Source organism: Agelaius tricolor, unplaced genomic scaffold, assembly GCF_023055355.1.
Source record: "Agelaius tricolor isolate 1412-34295 unplaced genomic scaffold, bAgeTri1.0.p SCAF_5, whole genome shotgun sequence".
In the NCBI taxonomy this organism is placed as follows: domain Eukaryota; kingdom Metazoa; phylum Chordata; class Aves; order Passeriformes; family Icteridae; genus Agelaius; species Agelaius tricolor.
In genome coordinates this window covers 44980267-45000014 of record NW_027269265.1, presented here as the reverse complement: position 1 = coordinate 45000014, position 19748 = coordinate 44980267, and the positions used below count along the sequence as shown (strand labels likewise).

The window sequence follows — 19748 nt, the reverse complement described above, 5'->3', positions numbered from 1 at the left end:
AAATCTTATTTTTAATATTTTAACTGTGATTTTAAACAGGCTGAACATAAGAAAGCTTCTAAGACTCTATCACCACATGCAGCCACCACAAAATGTGTTTTGCTCTTGCAAAGGCAGCAAACTTAACAGCTACAGACAGCTTTCTCCCTCCAAGTGAACACAAGATCTCTCATGGCAAGCCACATTCTGCAGTAACCCTTTTCAGCAGATGACACTGTCTGTCACATAGCACGAGATTATGTGTGAAACGAGAGCTAGCTGATGTCCTGGCATGAAACCATGCACTTGGATTGCTGGATGTGGATGCAAGCTCACTGTCATTAAAGGAAGAAGCTTCTGAAAAATACCTCCCTCCTTGCCATCAAAATAGTTTTAAGAGCCTACATCAGAACAGGAGGAAGTTTCAGAACAAGTAATAAGCTCAGGGTCAGACACACTGTCAGTTGAGTAGCAAAAGGTCCTGATACCCCAAGGAGTCTTTGCTTCTTTTTTTGTCCTTTTCTCCTTTGCTGTCTGCAAGTTCCCTGCATGCTGTCCTTCCCCTGCTGTATTGCAGACAGCCTCCCTTCACAGTTCTGCTCCCTGATCTTTTTTTTTTTTCAAAATCCAAGCATAAAACCCGCATGAAGTTATATTCTCCCCTTGTCTAGGGTTCCCTATTCCTTTTTTTCATATCAGGGATTACCAGTGTCACTCCTTGCCCTCCTTTTCCTCTTCCTGATCCACTATCTGTACCTTTCCCACTGTCTGAGAGATGAGCTGCTCAGTGCACCCATATTTTGTACTGCAATAGGCAGAACTGTGACTCCAGTGCTGGAAAGGGTTATTGGCTGTCAGCAGCAGCTCTTTGAACTATAGATAGCTGCCCTGAAGCATGTGCTAACCAGATGAGACAAACTCCATATACTCTCAGTGCCCACCTCCCTGTTCTGCATTTCCAAGAGTCTCTATGACAATCACTGTCCTTCCATCTGCTGATGGTGAGGAGATGCTGGGACAGCTTGAAACCAATTTGCTGGGGGATGCACAAGATAGTGTAGTACATGAAGGAAATGGGAAATGCTCTTGGGTGGAGGATATGAGCTCATTTAAAGGCACTAAAGCACTGAGACCCCAGATGCTGACTGCAAGAGAGTCAGCAAGCAAAGGACAGAGCAGCAGTTCAAGAGGAGGATACGTGGGGAATGGTTCCTATGGAAGATTGTTAGGCATTGCTACTCTCCAGACACCATTCTTGGCATGCTGCTGCACCTGCAAGTGGGATACTTCTCATGTCACAGCTAAAATTCTGACACCAGGAATGGGGACATTTAGGAAAGGACGTGGAAACATTTAAGCAAAGATTCAAGCTATTTTGCAGGATCTTCTTTCTATGCTGCTGTTTAATGTCAAAGCATGGGAACCTCCATCAAAACTTGAGAGAAGGGATATTTTGGATGAATTTTTCTGCAAGAGAAAAAAAAATCGTGACCCAACACACTGAAGGGGTCATCAGCTTGGACAGAGAGATGTCTGACATCATGTAGATAGAAGTGATGCTCAATGCTCTGTCTCTCTTCATTCCTAGGCCATTCCAGGTCTAGGACAGGCTCCTGCCCTAATTCAGAGGTGTCCCACTGTGATTTCAGGCAATGACTGCCTGCCCATAGCTTAATGGGCTGTTCTGACAGCCAGGGACAGAATGTCTCTGCCTGTGCCCCAGGAATGCTTACAGACATGAAGGTGCTGTACATCCAGGTATTTCTTTGGCTGTTTCCAGCTGCTCAGCCTCCATGTACAGCAAACAGAAAGGGACCAAGGATCTGTTCTAGACAAAGAGTGGGATAGATTCACAACTATTTTAAATCAAAAAGATACCTTGAAAAACCAATATAATTCCAAGCTGAGTGTTGGTATTCAGAGAGGACTCTGCTTGCCACCATCTGCAGCCCTGTAAGGTAGGTATCAGTTAGAGAGAGACGTTTCCTGAAAAAAAATCAAACATCAAAACCTTTCTGGCACATCACGTTCAAGAAGGTGGCCTGAAAGGTTGATCCTGAGCAACAGTTTGACACTCCACTGTAAATTTGTTTATTTGAAAGGACACATTTCCATGGTAAAGCACTGCACAAGTCTTTGAAGATACTTTGTATACTTTTTTTATATATATAAAGATTAATAAAGCTCACTTTACATTTTTTCACCTCCTTCAAAATAGGAGTAAAACTATTTTTCATGAAGAATCTGTTGGTAAATAATTTAGCCAGTATTTTAAGAACCAAGTCCATGATGTTTCACAAACCATTCCCACCATGCAAAATGTCTGGCCAACTGGGGACTGTGCACTGGCTTGGAAAGCTTCTTTTCTGACTGACAAGAAAAGCCAGTAAGTATTCTGTAGAAAATTGCAAGTGAGAAATACTTCTGTGCTCATAGAGCTTCCCACCTGGCAGAGCAGTCACCTGGGGATGCTGGGAAATCCAGTTCAAATCCCACAGCTATCTGTAAATTCCTTAATTGACAAATAATATCTGTTCAGTCAAAACTGGCACACACAACTGATGTCTTTTCTCTTCCCTAGATTTTTCACATACTCCAAGAAAAGTAGGCATGTTGCTGAAGAACAAGTTGCATGCAGCTGTCAGAGAAATATTTCCATCTGTGCATTTATTTTGCTGATCCTGGTTAATTTGGCTAAGACAGGAATTCCAGAGTGGTGAGCTTGTTCTCTTTGAATACTACACCTGTATGCAAATTCTAAATTCATGTCCATTCATGTGTTTATTGCCTTTTTTTTTTTGTCAAGGTATAATCTCTCCTTCACCAAAAAAAAAAAAAAAAAAAAAAAAAAGTTGCTAAAAGTATGACAAAATATTTCTTCTAAGAAAAATATTGGCAAATTAATAGGCCTTAAGTGATGCAATAAAACAATAAAAGGGAACAGAACTTCTCTGTGGCCCTACATGCAAACTTCCTTTCAAAAGGTCTAAATGCTGCAAATGCCCATAACTAAAATATTTAGCTGTATTTCTCTACTTTCAGCATATACATGTAAATACACTCTTCTCTCAGCTCAGATGAAGAGATTCATCCATAATGAAGGATTCAGCAGATCCAAATTCAGTCAAATTCAGTTCCTTCCATTCCCTTACTCTACCTAATTTATCAAGATTCTGCACTTTCTTGATGTCCAGTTATTTTCCTCAAATCCATTTATCTTACAGCTGTGAGGAAAACTTTCTGCAAAAGGAAAAAAGGAAACAATTGAGCCACTTCAGCAAGAATCCAATCTGTTGTTCCAGGACCCTCCAGCATTTTCTTTTTCCCATGAGGATGAGTGCATACCATATGAAATACACCCTAAGCTCCTGAGCAACAAAACTAAACACCACATCCGAACACGTGTTCCAAAGTTTGGAAAACACGATTAGTTGGAGCAGGATCAATAAAAAGCAAAATTAGAGAATAGTTCCTTTCTTCTCTAAAGATCACACACAAACGTGATTGGGTTTTATAATGTGACAATGTCTGGAAGATCATTTGACCTTGTAAAATGAGTTTCCTCTGAGAAGTGGAATGCTTTTAGTGGAAGTCAGGAAAAGATCCATTGCAAACAGCAGGGAGAGGATGGGGGTTGATAGAAGAAAATAAAAATGTGATTAAAGACAGGTGGCGCCCTTAATTTCAGTTTGTCCACATTTAATGAAAAATCTGTGTCATAGCCCTAATAGAGTTAAAAATTAATTGGCCATTGTTAGCCAGTTTTCAGAACAAAGTGAGAACTTGCTCACTCTGGTATTCCTAAATATCTAACAACCACACATAAGGATGGGCAGAGCAGAGAAATATTAATAGGAAAATAACTAGGAAAATATAGAGCTGAAAATATTACTAGGACAGGCACAAATGGAAAAGCAAGAATTCCTATTCATATAGAAGAAGATTAAAGAGTACACCAGAAAACTGATATTGATATTAGCAGAAAGAATAAAAATGACATCTAATGATACAACTCTTGCATCAAAAGCTTTTGACCTGTATCTTGGATGAAGGACATTCAAATATAAAAAGATGTAACACAACAGGGCAGCAAGAGAGCTGGCAGCACGAAGAAACTAGAAGATGTGGTTAACATAATGAAAATATAGAATAATATAGAATCATCCAGGATTTGAAGTGAACATTATGCTGAAACAAGACTACAGAAGACCACAACCTCTGTGGTGAATGAGCATAAAGTCTAAATGAAGGGATCCACAATGGAGAGGAAGAAAATGGGCAACGGTCCAATGGTTTTGTAGAAGTTGTCTTTTGTTCTACATGGTCCAAGAAGGCAAGAAAGGAAAGGGAAAAAAAAAAAAAAAATCAGTCCAAGCCAAACTTTCCTCTCTTTGGAGGAAAACAATGCAGCAAGTGGATAAAAGTGAAGGAACTCAAGTGTCACAAGTTTTAGACAGTTCTTAATAATGCAGACTGATAATGGTTTCACTACAAAACAGACAGCCATCCCTCTGGAAAAAGGGAAAAATTACCCAAATGTTCACACAGAAATCAGGCTGCAGTTCAAGGTGCCAAATCTACACAGAATACGCACAATGAGACTTCGCAGCTTCCCCAAACTCAAACCAAACTGATGCAAGACAGACCATTGTGAGGACATGGAGTAAAGCTGAGTATGTGTCTCAGGAAAAAAAACTTTCCTCAGGAGCATCCATAAGGTGTCCAAAATTTGCCTACACAACACCACAGAAGTGTGGCCCATGCCCTTATTTGAATGTAAAACAATTTTACTTTAATGAGCCTGTATTTTAAAAGTCTATTAGTTTCCTTCTCAGAGCACTTCAATGGATACAATCAATAACTCCTAAAATATTCACATCAATAAAACAATCAAAAAGATACTGCAGCTGTATTGATTTAAACAAGACAACCTTTCAAACCATTTGACTGTCAATGGCATATGGGTCCTTAAAGAATTATGCATGTGAAAACTTGTTTTGTATTAAATGTTTGAACATTCGCAAATCCAGAGGAAGTAAATTTATGGCAGCAGTGCATATGTTCAACATAAAGGTCAGAGAATAGATAGATGGGGTATGTTATTAAAACAAGCTATAAACACTGTAAATGTTTCCTTGACAATGTCATGTAGTTTTTCCTCTGAGCAGGAAGTATCCCAGCTATGCCAACACAAATGCTAGGTTCCAGGACTGGAAATAACTGTGTCCAGAAAAATTAGCAGGACAGTGTACTTCACTTAAAAGAATCTTTGAAATGAGATTCCTTACAAATGTTAAAACCAACAATCTCAAAAAAGGCAAAACTCAATTATTTAACTTCTTATCTGCATTTTTTAAAAAGTTACAGAGTAATAAACAGCAACTTCATGGGATGTAGGTAATGTTGCCTTACATATACTTTTCTGCTTACAGTTTGCTGTGAATTAAAAGCAGCAGAGGTTCAGAAAGAGAACTTCATGCCAATAAAAGAACTTCCTAAGGGTTTCATTCAGAGTTGATTGAATCAGAGGGCAGCTGTTTTGGTTACTCTAATGGGCTTTGGTTCGTGCCCTAACAATACAGACTAATCTGAGAGGCTCCCATCAATTTATACAGGCTGTTGCAGGCCACAAACACATTAAACTGGTCCAATTCTATGCCAGGTTTTAAAAAAAGACCAAGAAGTGGTCAGAGGTTCTCAGGAGCCCAAGGAAAGTGAACAGCACAGACCATACAACCATGCAGCAATTTTTCTCCAGAATGCTTAAAATATCCACTCTGCAGGAAGGGGTTTTTGCACCTTCAACCATTTTATAAACACTAAAAAACTTGTCTAATTAGGGAACAATAGTTCTGCCTAATCTACAGCATATGGTCAGAATGGTTTCTGGAATGTGGCTGGGGAGTGGCTAGGGAGTGGTGTAAACCCACAGCTGGAATATGCTCCTGTGGAAGCTCGTGTCTCCCCACTGGTGCAGGGGATACAGAGGGGATTGTGGATGCCTGCAATCACCACCCTGGCTGCTGGGAGTACCTGAACCACAGCCTTGGCAGCCCCATCTGTCTTTCACAAATGCTCCGCACCAGGAGAGATTCTTCTGTAGGTCTGCAACACAGAAAGTCTCTCTCCTCAAGTTCTGCTCTCAACTCTCCCTTCCTTTGGTGTGGAAAAGTGACCTTGTTTGGTCAGCTCATACACATCCCACAGGATTTCATCCTTAATTAGCCCTGAGCAAGTACAATCCAGTGTGCAACCAAGTAGTCTTTCACAAATATTTCACAAAGTGAATTCTTTCATGAAGATTTCAGCATGTGACTCTCTTTCAACAGGCTGCATAGCAAAATCATTTCCCCCAGTCTAAAAGGAACATGGCTTTTAAATATGCTTTGAAATTCCTCCCACTTTGACATGTATAGAAAGTACTTCTATAATTTGCGGAGTATTTTAATTGGCTTCTTAGCAGGACAGAGGATTTCACAACTCAGAGGAAAAAAAACTCGTGCTTTTAAAGTTACATTTCCAATCTTTAGAACAAGATTAATGTAAATTATTTCTCTAATGCTAAGATTCAAGGTACTCCAGATGGCATTAATGAGATCTGTGTAGACCATAATTATGCTACCTGTACTTTTCTTCACGCTGCTTCAAGATTCCTAGCAATAAACACAGCCACAATCATGCTGGGAATACTTTGGATAGGAAACAAGGTGAAAGGAGGACAAACATTTGATATACTTTCATAAGACAGAATCTACTTTACTCAGAAATCTAAATGCCAGAGAGGCAACAATCCACAATCAGTACAATAGCAGTTGGAAGGTTAATACAGCTCTGTATATGCCAGTTTGCCTCTTTCACTTCATCAAAAAGTTGGATGTCTACTCACCAGTTTCCTGGGGGAAAGATGTTCCTCCATAAGCAGCTCTCCATCATCTTCAATCAGCAGACTGGGATTTGGGTTGCCTTGCCAATTCAAATCAGTTTCCTGGTCTTCAGATGAGCCTGGATGAGAAACTCTGTCAGGATTCCACTTCAGGTCCATCTCAACATGCTTTGGACAAAAGGATAACAAGCAGTCGGATTTTTCTACCCATATTTATTATTTTCCTGTCAGCAAAATCTATTTTGACTCCTATTGCAAGACAGAAAATGCCTGTGGAGATACAGGTTTCTTTAACCAGCACAAACCCAAAGCTATGCATTACATAACATGTTCCTCCTTTTCTTCACCCTCAAGAGTTACCTAAGTCTCACACCCCATTCAGCTTTGAGTGTAAGCTTCCATAGCAAGCTATGTTTGCAGGTACACAAGAAGCTGGGCATGCCTAAAGCTCTGTACAAAGAAGAAAGCTAAGAACAAACAACTCAGGACACCTTTCCAGCCTCCTCACTACTCCACTCATCCTTCTCCAGTGTTAGTGAGCTTCCCACCCACACAGGCTGCCTGCCTACCCCTTTCCTCTTGAGAAACATGAGCAACACCCCAGCAAAACTCTGCTGGACTCCAGACTGCAAGTGCCAGTACCAAGGCACAACACCACCTCTCAAGCATTTTGAGCTCTGCCTGCAAGTAGCACGGACAAAACCTGTCTGTGTTTGCTGTCCTAAATCAAACATCCCAGCACTGTTACTGACTCTAGGTTAGGCAGGCAATGGCTACTGACTTTTAGTTCTAAAGACAGTCTTGGAGAAAATAAATTAAGAATACAATTTAAATAAAATTGTGTTTCCTTCAATTGAGGAATGAAATACAAAGTTTGAAGATGAAGCACTTCAGATGTGGTCATTCTTCAATTCCCAAAGATATCACTTTCACAGAAATATTAACAATTAACTTTGAAATATGAGAGTAAGCATATGTACACCCGTTAGAGTAAAAAAGCAATCAGCTGTACCCAAATGGTACAAGCATTACTGTGATTTATACAGCTATTTACTACTACTTGGCAACAAGGAAGTATCACAGCTGGAAACACTACTGTAACAACTAAAGACTAGACTAGAGAAAAGCTGTCTTGCTTTGCTGAAGGGACACCTGCAGTTTTGTTCTGTTCTCCACTGCGAAGTAATATTTATTCTTAGTGCTGGAAAAGTAATTAAATGATCAAGCTAATCATAACTGGCTGACAAAGCATCAGTGGTGGCCAAGACCTGAGAATTACCACTTTCCTTCCTCCTCAGACTAATAAACAGTTAAACAGAGGAGTAACTTCTGTTAGGACAAATAGGAGTTCTGACTGCTCAGCTGGTCATCTCTACTTGAGAGGACTGGCCGGGTACAAAGTGAAAGAAATCTGGATCAAAAAGACTTCTTCTTTTGACTGCTCAAGTCCAGTCAAAATTCTTCATGTGCACAAGAAAAAAAATTCAAAAGTCTCTGTACTGTCAGAAAAAAACCAGCAGCCCTTACCCAAACAAAAACAGCAACAAAAAACCGATGATACACCAAACCTGACCCTGCAGAACCTACTACACTCTGAAGGGAGGAACCAAATCCTCAGACTCCTAAGTCCTCCTTGTGTACACTTGTCAGGGCAGAAGAAGCCCATAGAAAGCAAACCCTACTTTTTCCTTCCTTTCCTTCCTTTTTACTTCACCTACCTGGCAAGCACTCCTACAGGAGAAGCTGACTGCTCAAATGTTCTACACCTAAGCCACAGCAATATTCAATGCCTTAAAAACATGTTCAGGAACAAATTCTTCAGAGTCACAGGACTCTTTTCAATCTTTCTTACTGTCTTATAAAATAAGACAGTAAATTCACCATAAAGTGAATTGAGTAGTGATATTTGCAGCTTCTAAAACCTCAGTATGCCTACAGTAGCGTAAGGACAACTTCCATACTTCATCCGATTAGAGGGTAAAGAGACCTCAAAAACACTGTGTCCTGCATTTTAGAAGAAAAGTTACAATATACAAATTTCTATTACCTGTTTCTTTTTCTAAAGAATTCTAGAATTTATCAGACTTTTTTTCCTCTACTTTAACAGGTGAGTATGATTTGTCAGTATAGATTTGCAAGAGTCATCAGTTGTCTCAGAAAAATTAAACAATCTTCTGTGATATGAAGACCTTCTGGTGTTGCCATTATTTTCCTAAGAAGGAATTATTTTGGCCAATAACTGATTTGGAGTAGAATATTCTTGTCACATAAATTCTGGAATCCTTTGTCAATTGCACAAGACTTGTGTTGGATTGTGTGCAAGTGTTGGTGGTTCTTTCTAATTCAAATGAGGACTGTTATTATCCAGAGATTATCTTGTGCGTTTTCAGAGCCAAGTGGAGCGGCAGTCAGAGAACACTGTTGTAATGTGTGAGTGCAAAATGAGATAACAGCAGGATTTTGTAGATGCAGGCTGCAAAGAGTTAACACACATCAAACAAATTACTGTTCTCTCTCTGTTGGGGCATCACCATCACATTTCAGAACATCCTCAAATCTTTGAAACATGTTGATACAGCATTTACTTTAGGCTTGACAAGAAGGAGATCAATTTGTGGCTTAATATCTGAAGTAATACTTTGTTTTAGACTTCCTGCTATTGATCTGCTCTTGTAATTATTGTAACATTGGATTAGTGAGGAGAAAAGTATTTTCATTACAAATTGTTCGGGATCAAGTTGAATTATTGTCAGCGAGCAAAACTATATTTTTTTCTATCACTTCAAAGCTTTCTCCAGAGACTAAAGAATCTCTTTCTGAACATGGATCAAAATAACACATTCAAAATGAGATTGTAGAAAAATTAAGAGTGCAGAAATCCTAGTGGTGAGGTGCCAATATTTAATAAAATGCATGAACCTCTGAAATCTCCAGCACAGTGTAGGAGCAAGAAGGGGGCCTGGCACATTTGTCCTCCTAGAGACACAGGAGTTACATTGATTATTTTCATCAGGTCCATCTGATGAACCTACAGCTCTGCCAAACACACAGGACAAGCCAACACTGCCCCAAATGAGTGTTAGCCTCAGTGGGACAGTTCACAGGGACTGCAAAGACTTCTGCTGTCACGAAAGAGGTCTAAAAAGCCACGAACCTGAGGATTTCCTTCACAAACAAGGTGGTTGCACTGGATGTATGTTGGATCCATGTGCTGAACAGAATCATCCCCCCAGTGCTTTGTAGGACACACAAGGATGGAAGCTAACTGCACCTAGCACAAACCTGCAGTGAATCCAGTGGGACAGCACAGCAGTACTGGTAAGCACATGAGTGTGTCAGGGGAAGAGAAAATGGCTGGAAAATAATGGGGTTTTATACTGCATGTGAACACTGAGAAGAATAAAAGATGGAAAGAAACCAATAAATTAGTTTTTGCAGGATTTGCGTCAAAAGTCTTAACTTGACAGGCTCATACTTGTGTGGATAACTAGAAGCAAATAGTCATTGAGTGCAGGAGAAATCAAATGACCAAAGCAGTAAGATGGAAGATTTTGAATTCTACAAAGAGTTAATCTGCCAACCTCCTCCAATGCTGCCACTCTCCTTACCCAAGTGAGAGTGTGTAATCATGGTAAGTTATTCAATTCACAGACATGTTGTGACAGTTCATTAAAAACTGCAGGACACTTTCAACATATATAAATACCAGTAATGAACACCATTATTAAAATTAAATGATCCTTGGAACAACATGTTACTTAAAATCCCCTCAGAATACTGTAATTTGCTAGGAAGAAATTGGCAGAGAATAGTTATTTGATGTTCTTAGGGTCTGACAATCTGGTAAGACTCCAAGATTTTATTTTCCTGCTACAAGATTTATCGAAGAGTCAGCAACAGGATGGTGTATTCTTCATTAAATATATATTAATACTCATTTCAAATTCAGCAATTGCCAGAAATGTTTGACTCAATATTAATTACAACTTCTTAAGACTAGGAAAGAACCTCTGAACTGTGTGACTAGGCATGATAATTTCTAATGGAGCCTTCATGACATTACCTAAACAGCTTGTCCAAGCAATTAAGTTACCATTTAAAAACAAAACAACCCCCCAAACAATGGTAATTAATCAAAATTCACTCTAGGAAAGGCATATACCTCTATATATTAACATCTCATACAAAAAGGAATCTCTACTGCCTCAGGCCAGTTTCTCATCCAGCATCCTCTCCTCCTCTGTGGCTACTCATGCCTTCACTGGACACAAAGTGTGCCATTTCAGTGGGGGCACTGCAATCTCAGGACCCTTATCTATAATTTTTGGTCACCAGCCAAAACATTATCTAGGAAAAAAGCTCATTTGAGAACCATTGTGCTATCTATCCTTTCATGACAGGAAGCTTGCACTGCAGACTTCCATTTCTCTTGTCTTGCATAATATAATTTTTGTCTGTTTAATTCAGAACCACAAATTACAGTAGTGCCCATACTGTTACCAGTGACACAGAATGAAAACAAAGAATTCTGTATTTACTACAGATTTGACAAAACGTTTGGTTTACAAGTCCCAAGAGAACTACGAGTTCCCTTTCTAAGTGTAATTTTGCACAAGTGCACTGCAGATAACCTCTTCTGGAAAATAACTGTTTGGGCAGCTGGAATTTACTATGATGTCATCAGGAAACTACTGTTACAATAATCCACCCATAATGGCAAAAACAGTTACTGCAACATTCATGTAATATAAAGCATCCTGCAACACATCAGTCTATTTTAGCAGGTGCAGCTTCTAAAAAGCTGAAAAATAAGACATCAGTCCTGTTATTAATATGACTTTTTTGTGTGCGTGCGTATGACTAAACAATCTGATTTAAATCTTCTGGTTTTGTTAAGCAGAACTAGGTAACACCTACTTCAGTAATGCTACTTTAATACCAAGGGATCATGCAAAGAGCATTCATAAAGATTCCCTTTCTATGTCCCACTAAAGAAAAAAAGCTTTTAAGGGAAAGCTGAAATATTAAGATAACAATATCCCATTTAATATAATTAAAAATTCACTGACTTTAATGACACTGAATGACTCGAATGTTTACGATGATATTTTTGTGTAAGTGGTTCAGTCAATTTGAGGCCTTGGTTCAAGCATCCAAATGTGCATATAAAGCAAGTGTACTGATTTATCTCATTTGTTCACCTTCCTTATTTATGATTTTAAATCTATAAGAGTGTTCTAACAGTACTTTGCTATTAAATAAAAATCCTGCTCTACAATTACCACAACCATGACAGGTAAGCCTCGGGATCTATGTCCCACAGACTCCTCAGGGAGAGCTCTTGGGAGCTTTGTGGATGTTGTAATGCCCCCATGCATGGAGCTGAGTTCAAACTGTGCTATCACTCAAAGCAGCAGTGATTCCAGAGAAGAAAATGCATGCTACAACCCAGACACAGTTGAGATAAAAGATGTCTAATATTATTTAAAAATGTAAGTAATAATAAAAAGGCAATGCCTTTAAATGTCACCAAGTTCTCCTTTATATATCTACAGATTCCATGTAGATATATAAAATAATAATTTCATCATTACAATTGCATATATAATACTTTTCCCCTGAGATCCTGCTGAGCAGGGTGATGAGAAATGTTTTATCATGTGAGCTGACAATGCCCCCATATTACATAATTCTGGAGCTAGATTGCCAAATTTTTAAGGAAACTTCCCTGTATGTCCATCCAGGAGCCACTCTGACATTCACATTCCCACCACCCCAGACTTTCGCTGTTGGGACCAAAGTCTCTTCAGAGTGGGTGACTCCACTGACCCCAGGGTGCCCCTCTTGGTCCCTGCACACCCCACACTCACACAGTCAGACAGGGTTTCCTCACTGGCTCAGCCCTGGGTTTCCCATGGGAGAGTCCCAGATGTCTGGAAGCCTAAAGCAATTTAATTGTGGTGCAGTAACACAGAAACAGCTCGAGCTGGCACATGTGCCTTTTGCTGTGCAAAGCCCTGTGTCCCCCACCCAGGGCACAAACCTGCAGCTCCCACTGCAGCTGCACACCCAGCCTCCTGCTGTCAGTGTATTCCTCAACAAAACGTCCTCATAGCAGGATATAAAAGCAAACCACTCTCTATTATATCTTCTATTACATTTCAAAGAAAAAATAAACTGAAGTCTAATCAATTGGTTTTAGTTTTTATAGTCCTGTGGTGGAAGATGGTCAGTGGTAATTTCTGGCTGGCTACAAATGTTCATTGATTCTCTATGTACAGCAAGTCTCTAGACAGTGGTCATGGATGAATATGGATAATCTAAATCCTGAGATACTGCCAGATGCTACAGATTGAGGGGTTTTTGTATCTATAGGTGAACTTCCTGCTGTAAGAAACCATCTCAAGACACTCTTCTCTTTTCTGTCCCCACAATGAGCCCTAGAAAAGCAAAGCAGAGAGCAGGAGGTGGGGATAGTTGGTAAACAACAGGGGTTATGAAAAACAGATCTCCAAGGTACCAATGCTTTCACTCTCAGAAGGTTGCCAAATGCACTTAAATTGTTTCAGTGGACCAGATAACAGTAAGTCCTTCACCATTTTATCAAGGTAGCCAGGGATCAGGAAACCAAATTTGACCCTTCATGACCACAAGCTTTTATCTAACAGTGTCCAGACATTAAATAAGGGAGCAATGAGGGTGGTCTAGTTAAAATCCTCTTTATCTTATGAAGGGATGCTATCATGGATAGCTAATGACAAGGTACACAGGAGTCAACGTATCTCTGCTTGTCACACACACAGATCCTGCCTTAAATGTAGATGTCACTGGAAGATGTATTTACTTTCCTTGCATTTAAAAGGCATAATAGGAAATTACTTAAAAATTCAGATGCTGGGCATGTTTTTAAACACACTAAGAAAGGATATAAGCAAAGCAAGGTTTTGCAGAATCAGTACCTTTTCAAGATGAACAAATATATTCTAACCCATGGACTCAGAACTAACTGACAGTACAAAGCCACAGAGAGGAAAAACTCTATGGTTTTGGTCTTCATGGCAGTTTTAAGTATCCACCATTTATAAGAATTTCCAGATTCCAGCTGAGAAAAGGACAATAAAATCGACCTTTTTTCCCCCCCCAGCTACTACTGCAATGCTTTTATGAGCCTTTTGAAACACAAACTTCTGTGCAGGATGAAAATGCAACATATATTTCTGAGTTTCAACATACTCTGGTTGTCCTCAAACAATATTCAGTCAATTTTGTTTGGTAATTAAGCTATTTAAAGCAAGAGATTCCTTCCCAGCCTTCAAAGCTGTTGAAGAGTGGCTGGGAAGTTTCTGATTTCCAATGTGCTGCTTACATGAGACAGATTGCATAAAAAGAGATAGATTCTAAATGAACTTGTAGAGAAACACTGAACAGTGGGTGATGCCACTGTTAGCGGAGCTTATTTAGTAACAGACATTGCCAAAATGTTAGCAAGGGCAAAAGACTCCCAGTGAAAAGGAACCATGAGAAGTCAGCTTGGGCTACTGACGAGGTGGCATTATACCTGTCCTGCTGGGCCAAGGCAACTACTGTAGTCAGAAACAGATCCTTTACAAACACTATCAGAAGCAGAGATAGTCCAAAGTGGTCCTTTCCCTGGCATGCTGCTGTAATTTCTGGCAATCAGTATCTTCCCAGTCCAAAAGGTGAGTAGTGTTCAACGGCTGGGGAGGTGTATGGGGAACAATTATTTGTCATGTCTCAGGGCATGACAAATAGCCATCCAATGACTAAAGAAGACACAGAAATTTCATCAGGAAGCAGTTTTAAAAACTGAGAAAGTGTATTTTTGCATTGTATTTATTTAAATTGTGGAAGATGGGCATAGGTTGCTTGGAGGCAAAATTAGAAATTGGGTCAACAGCAGTTAGAACTATGGAGGATACATCCAACTGTCCATGCCATTCATTAAATTATAGCTTTCTTTTGCATCACCTCATTTCACTTCTCCTTCTCTCCAAAGCATTTCATGGAAAGAATTTCAGTTCTGCCATTTACCCTCCAAGATGATCAGCTTTGCACATAAAATTCAAGATATGGCCATAAAGACAGTAAATGAACCTCCACTGTTTTCAAACCCTATTCTCAGGATTTTTAACACTGTCTGTTTGACCAGCTGCAAGATTACATTTTCAAATAACAAACACAATAGCTAAATGCTCTTTCCCAAGTATCAATAATTTACTTAAGCCCCTTCATTCTAAATATGTTTCTTTCCCCCACTTCGAACTTGGGTGGGTACTCCATTAAAATAAAGCAAAACCATACCCAATCACCACATAGGAATGTTGGAAAAAAAAAAAAAAAAGGAAACCAAGGTAGTTTTAGAACTCCATTCTAAAAAATAATTTAAAACTAAAGATGTAAAATATGCAAGATAAACAGCCAGCTTGCTATACTTTGAATATTGCTTCCAGATGTGAGAAGTTGTAGTCAAAGAAAGGTGTGCTCTCTGTTTTTTTTTAAATATCAGATAATGTTTCTGTGAAGTAGCTCGAGTCCACAATCTTTTCCCTTTAATACAGACACGTTAGTACTTATTGTATCTGCCATGGCAAATCTGGTCTTCTGATTTGTACAGCAAGTAATTGTGACCCTACTGATATAAAATAGGTCTTACTTCCAATTTTTTTTTCAAGCCCACATGTGACTCCATAGAAGGTATAAAAACACTAACCATTAGAATAGTAACCATTAGAAAACACTAACCATTAGAATAGTAAATGAAAATCATGCAGATATCTGTGAAAAGCTCATTAATTTTCCAATTTTAAAAAGTAACCTCTTTAAAGTTCCTAACAAATAAATATTAATCCATTCCCATTAGTGACAAATGTAGCAATCCCAAATTTATGATATGTTACATAACGTTACTATTTTGCAGCACTTTTATACTACTTCAAACATTGAGGATAAACATGATTGCTTTAACGGTGTCCCCTAAGGAACTTCAGTTAGAAAAGCACCTGCATCATCATCATCAGTAATATCATTCCATTCCAATGCTAAACTCACATCTGGTTTCACATGGAATCTGCATCCTGCTTTATATGGATCAGGTCCCTTGAATTGTGGAAGAACAGGCCGATGGCATCCCAGGCCATGGGCAGAGCCTGTTCTCTTACTGACAGCAGTGTACAACTAACAAACTGAGCTGCCCACAGATAGGTGTATCCATCTATCAATCCCTTGAGAGGTCAGACCTACAGAAGGATTGTCATTCTCAGTGTTAAAGCCAAGAGAGAGATTACAAAGTCCAGAAAAAATCACCACAACAAAAAAACCTCCACAACAAAACCTGTTAATGCCAGCAACTCTGAGATCAGACATGCCTGAACACTGTACATTTAATCCACAATTTTAGGTAAGTTGAAACCAGACAAAGTAACATGAAAAAAAGTAATACCATTAAATGGGAGAGTAATTTTAAAAGGTTCTGAAACATTTTCAGTAATTTGTACATTTTAAATTACTTTACCTTTTCTTCCAATGCCACTGCTGTTCTGCATCATTTCCCATTCCTCTCCTACAGAGATTTTAATTTAGTAGTCACAGCTGTTTATCTTCATTTATCTTGACTGACAGGTGCTCATAGTGTTATTTAATTGTACCATGTCCTGCTAAAACAATAGTAAGAACACAATCTTCAAGACAACAAAAAACAAAACAACAAAACAAACCCAAGAGAGTCTGAGCACTTAACAATTAATAAAGAGAAGTACTTTATTCACTGTAGCAGCAGAAGTCCATGCTCAATAGGGCTTAAAAGTGGAACAGGACACGAAGCAGTAGAGCCTAGAAGAGCTTAATGAAAGTGTAACTCATTAGAGTTCCCAAAGAGACCATGAGAAGGTGAAGGACTTGATAGAGAAGGATCTACATAGTTGGGGAAAAAGAAGCTTTTTACTGATCAAAAGGAACACTGATTTTCTGGTAGGAGTAAGTTGATTCTGTGTTAGAGAAAACATTGCCATTGGGGTAGCATGGGATAAAAGTTTAATGTCAATATTTAGCATACTTTTGCTGTATCAGTTGTCAGAAAATATTGCCATGTAAAAGTAGTCAAAATGGAAAATAATAGGTGAGCAGGAACATTTCTATCAGGCGTCAATAGTTAAATGAGACAGGTGCAGAGCCAGGAGAGCACAGGCCTCACAGACAAGACAAAGGGAGAGGTGAACATATCCAATTAACTAATTACTGACTGCTAAAAACTATGAGGGGCAAAGAGAGTTTCTTGCTGACAGAAATAATTTTCCATACCACAGAGGAGTCCTGAGCAGGGCAGGGACCACGCCTGAGCCCTTTCTGCAAGAAGCTGAAGGAACTTTAAAGCCATAAGTTTGGCACTGGCAAGGCTCTTCAGCCCTTCAAGCGCAGCTGAGGGGGCAGCATGGAGGAGCACAACCCTCTCAGTGTGAAACACCTGGGGATATTTCTACAACTTACACCTGCCCAGGATTATTTATTCATTAACTTTGTTCTCCTCAGAGCTCCACCAAAACATAAAATTTAAACGTGCTGTTACATCTACCAGAACATAAACAGAGACTTTCAGTCTCAGACCTCAGGTGCTTTCCACCTGCACATAGGCTGGATTGCTACAGCGATGCACATGCCTTGGTGGGGTTTTCAAACTCTGGAAAGCATCGGAGGTGTCCGACATCGGGCAGTGTGTCCGACATCGGGCAGTGTGTCCCACTCCAGCCTGCGTGTCCCGCCCGGGGCAGTGTGTCCCACAGGGACACCGTGGCCCCCACAACGGCCTTTTCCCAACGCCCCTTAACCGCAGTGCACAAGCCCTGGGAAAGGAGGGGAACCCAGCCCCACGCCCACACCCCCCCACCCCACCCCACACAGACCCCTCCAGGTTCCCACCCTCTCTCCCCACGGGCCGGTTCCTACCTGCCGGCCGTGCCGGGGCCGCGGGGAGAACGGGAGAGCAGCGGGGAGGGAGCGACAGCGGCCGCCCGTCGCCCGGCAACGCCACGGCCCCGGCACCTGGAGCGGCCTCCGGGCCCGCCCGCCCATCCATTCGTCCGTCCGTCCGTCCGTCCGTCCATCCATCCTCCCTTCGCAGCGGCCCCGCCCGCTGCCCGCGACGGGAGGAGGAGGAGGAAAGGCTGGAGAGCCTCTCAAGGCAGGCAGGGTTCAGGGCTGGGAGCAGCAGAGCAGCGCGCTTGCAGTGGGAAAAGCGGCGGGGCAAACAGCGGGAGCAAAACAGGGGGAGCAGGGGTGGGCACTGAGGACAGGAACGGGACGGGAAAGGCAGCAGGACCTGTGTGGGATTTCGGTGACCTGTGATCACACGGCTGAAGAAGGGGCTGGGGACATCTCTGTTCCTCGCAACATCCAAAATCTTTGCCGGCCGATGAAAAACTAAGGACATCAACATGCACAAAGGTGATCCCACACTCCTGCAGTGTGTGCAAAAAATGCAGCTTGTGGCAGATAACAAAGCTGGTTTCACCAAATGATTTTGCATTAAAAAAAAACCCCAAAAACCAAAAAACAAAAACAAACCAAAAAACCCCAAACAACCAACAAAGAAAAACCCCAAAACAACCAACTAAAACCCAAACAGACTGAAATAAATTTCCAGACCAGAAATGTCAAAAGATTCGACACGTGAGAATTAAGTTTGTAATAATCTGGATCCAACAGATGTGGTTCAACTTTTGTTGGTGACATCATTAAACATCTCAGTGCAAGAGGGCAGCTCTAGTGCAGCTCTTACCATTCTCACTCACAGAATATACCTACATTTCCACATTTCAATATAGGATTCCTAAATCAGGCACTGAGGAAGATGTGATTCCTATCATATCCTCCGAGGTGCTCAGTGGTCCCACAGGAAAAGCCTGCTTTTTCAGGGGTTTACCTTCAGGATGGTCCCCAGCATTTTCTCAAAAACAGCCCTTAGCAGTGTTTCTCTCAGAGGCAGGAAGGCAAGAGGTCTGGAGGGAAGGCACAGAGTCCTGCCTGCCACGTAGTAGCTGCTGGGGTTTTGACTACACTGCTTGCATGCAATTCACCCCTTCACACCTTCTTTGTGAGGATGTGGGAGGGCAGCAGCTGCTGGTGGATTGCATCAGCATTTCCTCTATAACTACATTCAATTTACTCTAGGGTTTGGAAAACACTTAAACCATAGGTCAGGAAATGTGTTGACTCCCCTCTTGCAGGGTCTGACGGTCAATTAACATCGGGGAGAATCACCAGGGGCCTGATTTTCCAAGGTGATGAGCACTCTCAGCTCCACCTGCTGTCATTGCAATCCAGCTGCCCATGTTCACAGGAAGGAAGGCAATGGGCCTTGACGTGCTCCAGGAAGGTAGTGTGATTCAGTGAAAACAATACTGAATCAAGCATCTGCCCCTGGAATTTTATTCCCAACTCTGCCGTTTTTTTTCCCAGGTAACTAGCTCAAATCACCTTGACTCAGTTTCCCAACATACACCTTCTTGGGACACTCTTCCCAAAGATTATCTGTGGATCACATGTATTATATTGTGTATGCACACATCTGCATGACAATTTTCTTCTTTTCCTTGTTTTGCTGGAAATAATCTACTTATGGCCAACACAGTCTGAACTATTCAAAACCAATTGAAGAAATGCATCTTTCCATCACTGAGGAAGAGAAAATTCTGGAACAATTTCAGGGTAGATACAGAAGCTTCATGTCTCTTTATTCAGAGTTACTGTAATTGTAAATGGCTGGCACCATTCCCAGAACTGAGCTAAGGTCAGTGAGAAATCTGTAAATTAATAACTGTGAAGCTGATGTGATGTCTATGCAGGAACCATGTTGTACATTCATGAAGCTTTA

General features: G+C 40.6%; 1 protein-coding gene across 5 annotated transcripts in view; it reads right to left on the bottom strand.

The window, feature by feature from the left end:
* LRRC56 (leucine rich repeat containing 56) overlaps window positions 1-18609 on the bottom strand; it is a 61497-nt gene extending 42888 nt beyond the window's left edge. For 2 of the 5 annotated variants that reach the window (XM_071427664.1, XM_071427662.1), the window contains exons 1-2: window positions 6866-6971; window positions 1858-1930 (exon numbers count right to left, since the gene is read on the bottom strand). Coding sequence is in view for 3 of the 5 variants with exons in the window: in XM_071427659.1 (XP_071283760.1) it covers window positions 6866-7021 (156 nt within the window). In the remaining 2 variants the exon portion in view is untranslated. Of the gene's footprint in view, window positions 1-1857; window positions 1931-6865; window positions 7031-16394; window positions 16537-17821 lie in introns of those variants that run through there. The other 3 variants (XM_071427660.1, XM_071427661.1, XM_071427659.1) reach the window with 3 other exon arrangements.
* Between the last annotated feature and the right edge of the window lie 1139 nt (window positions 18610-19748).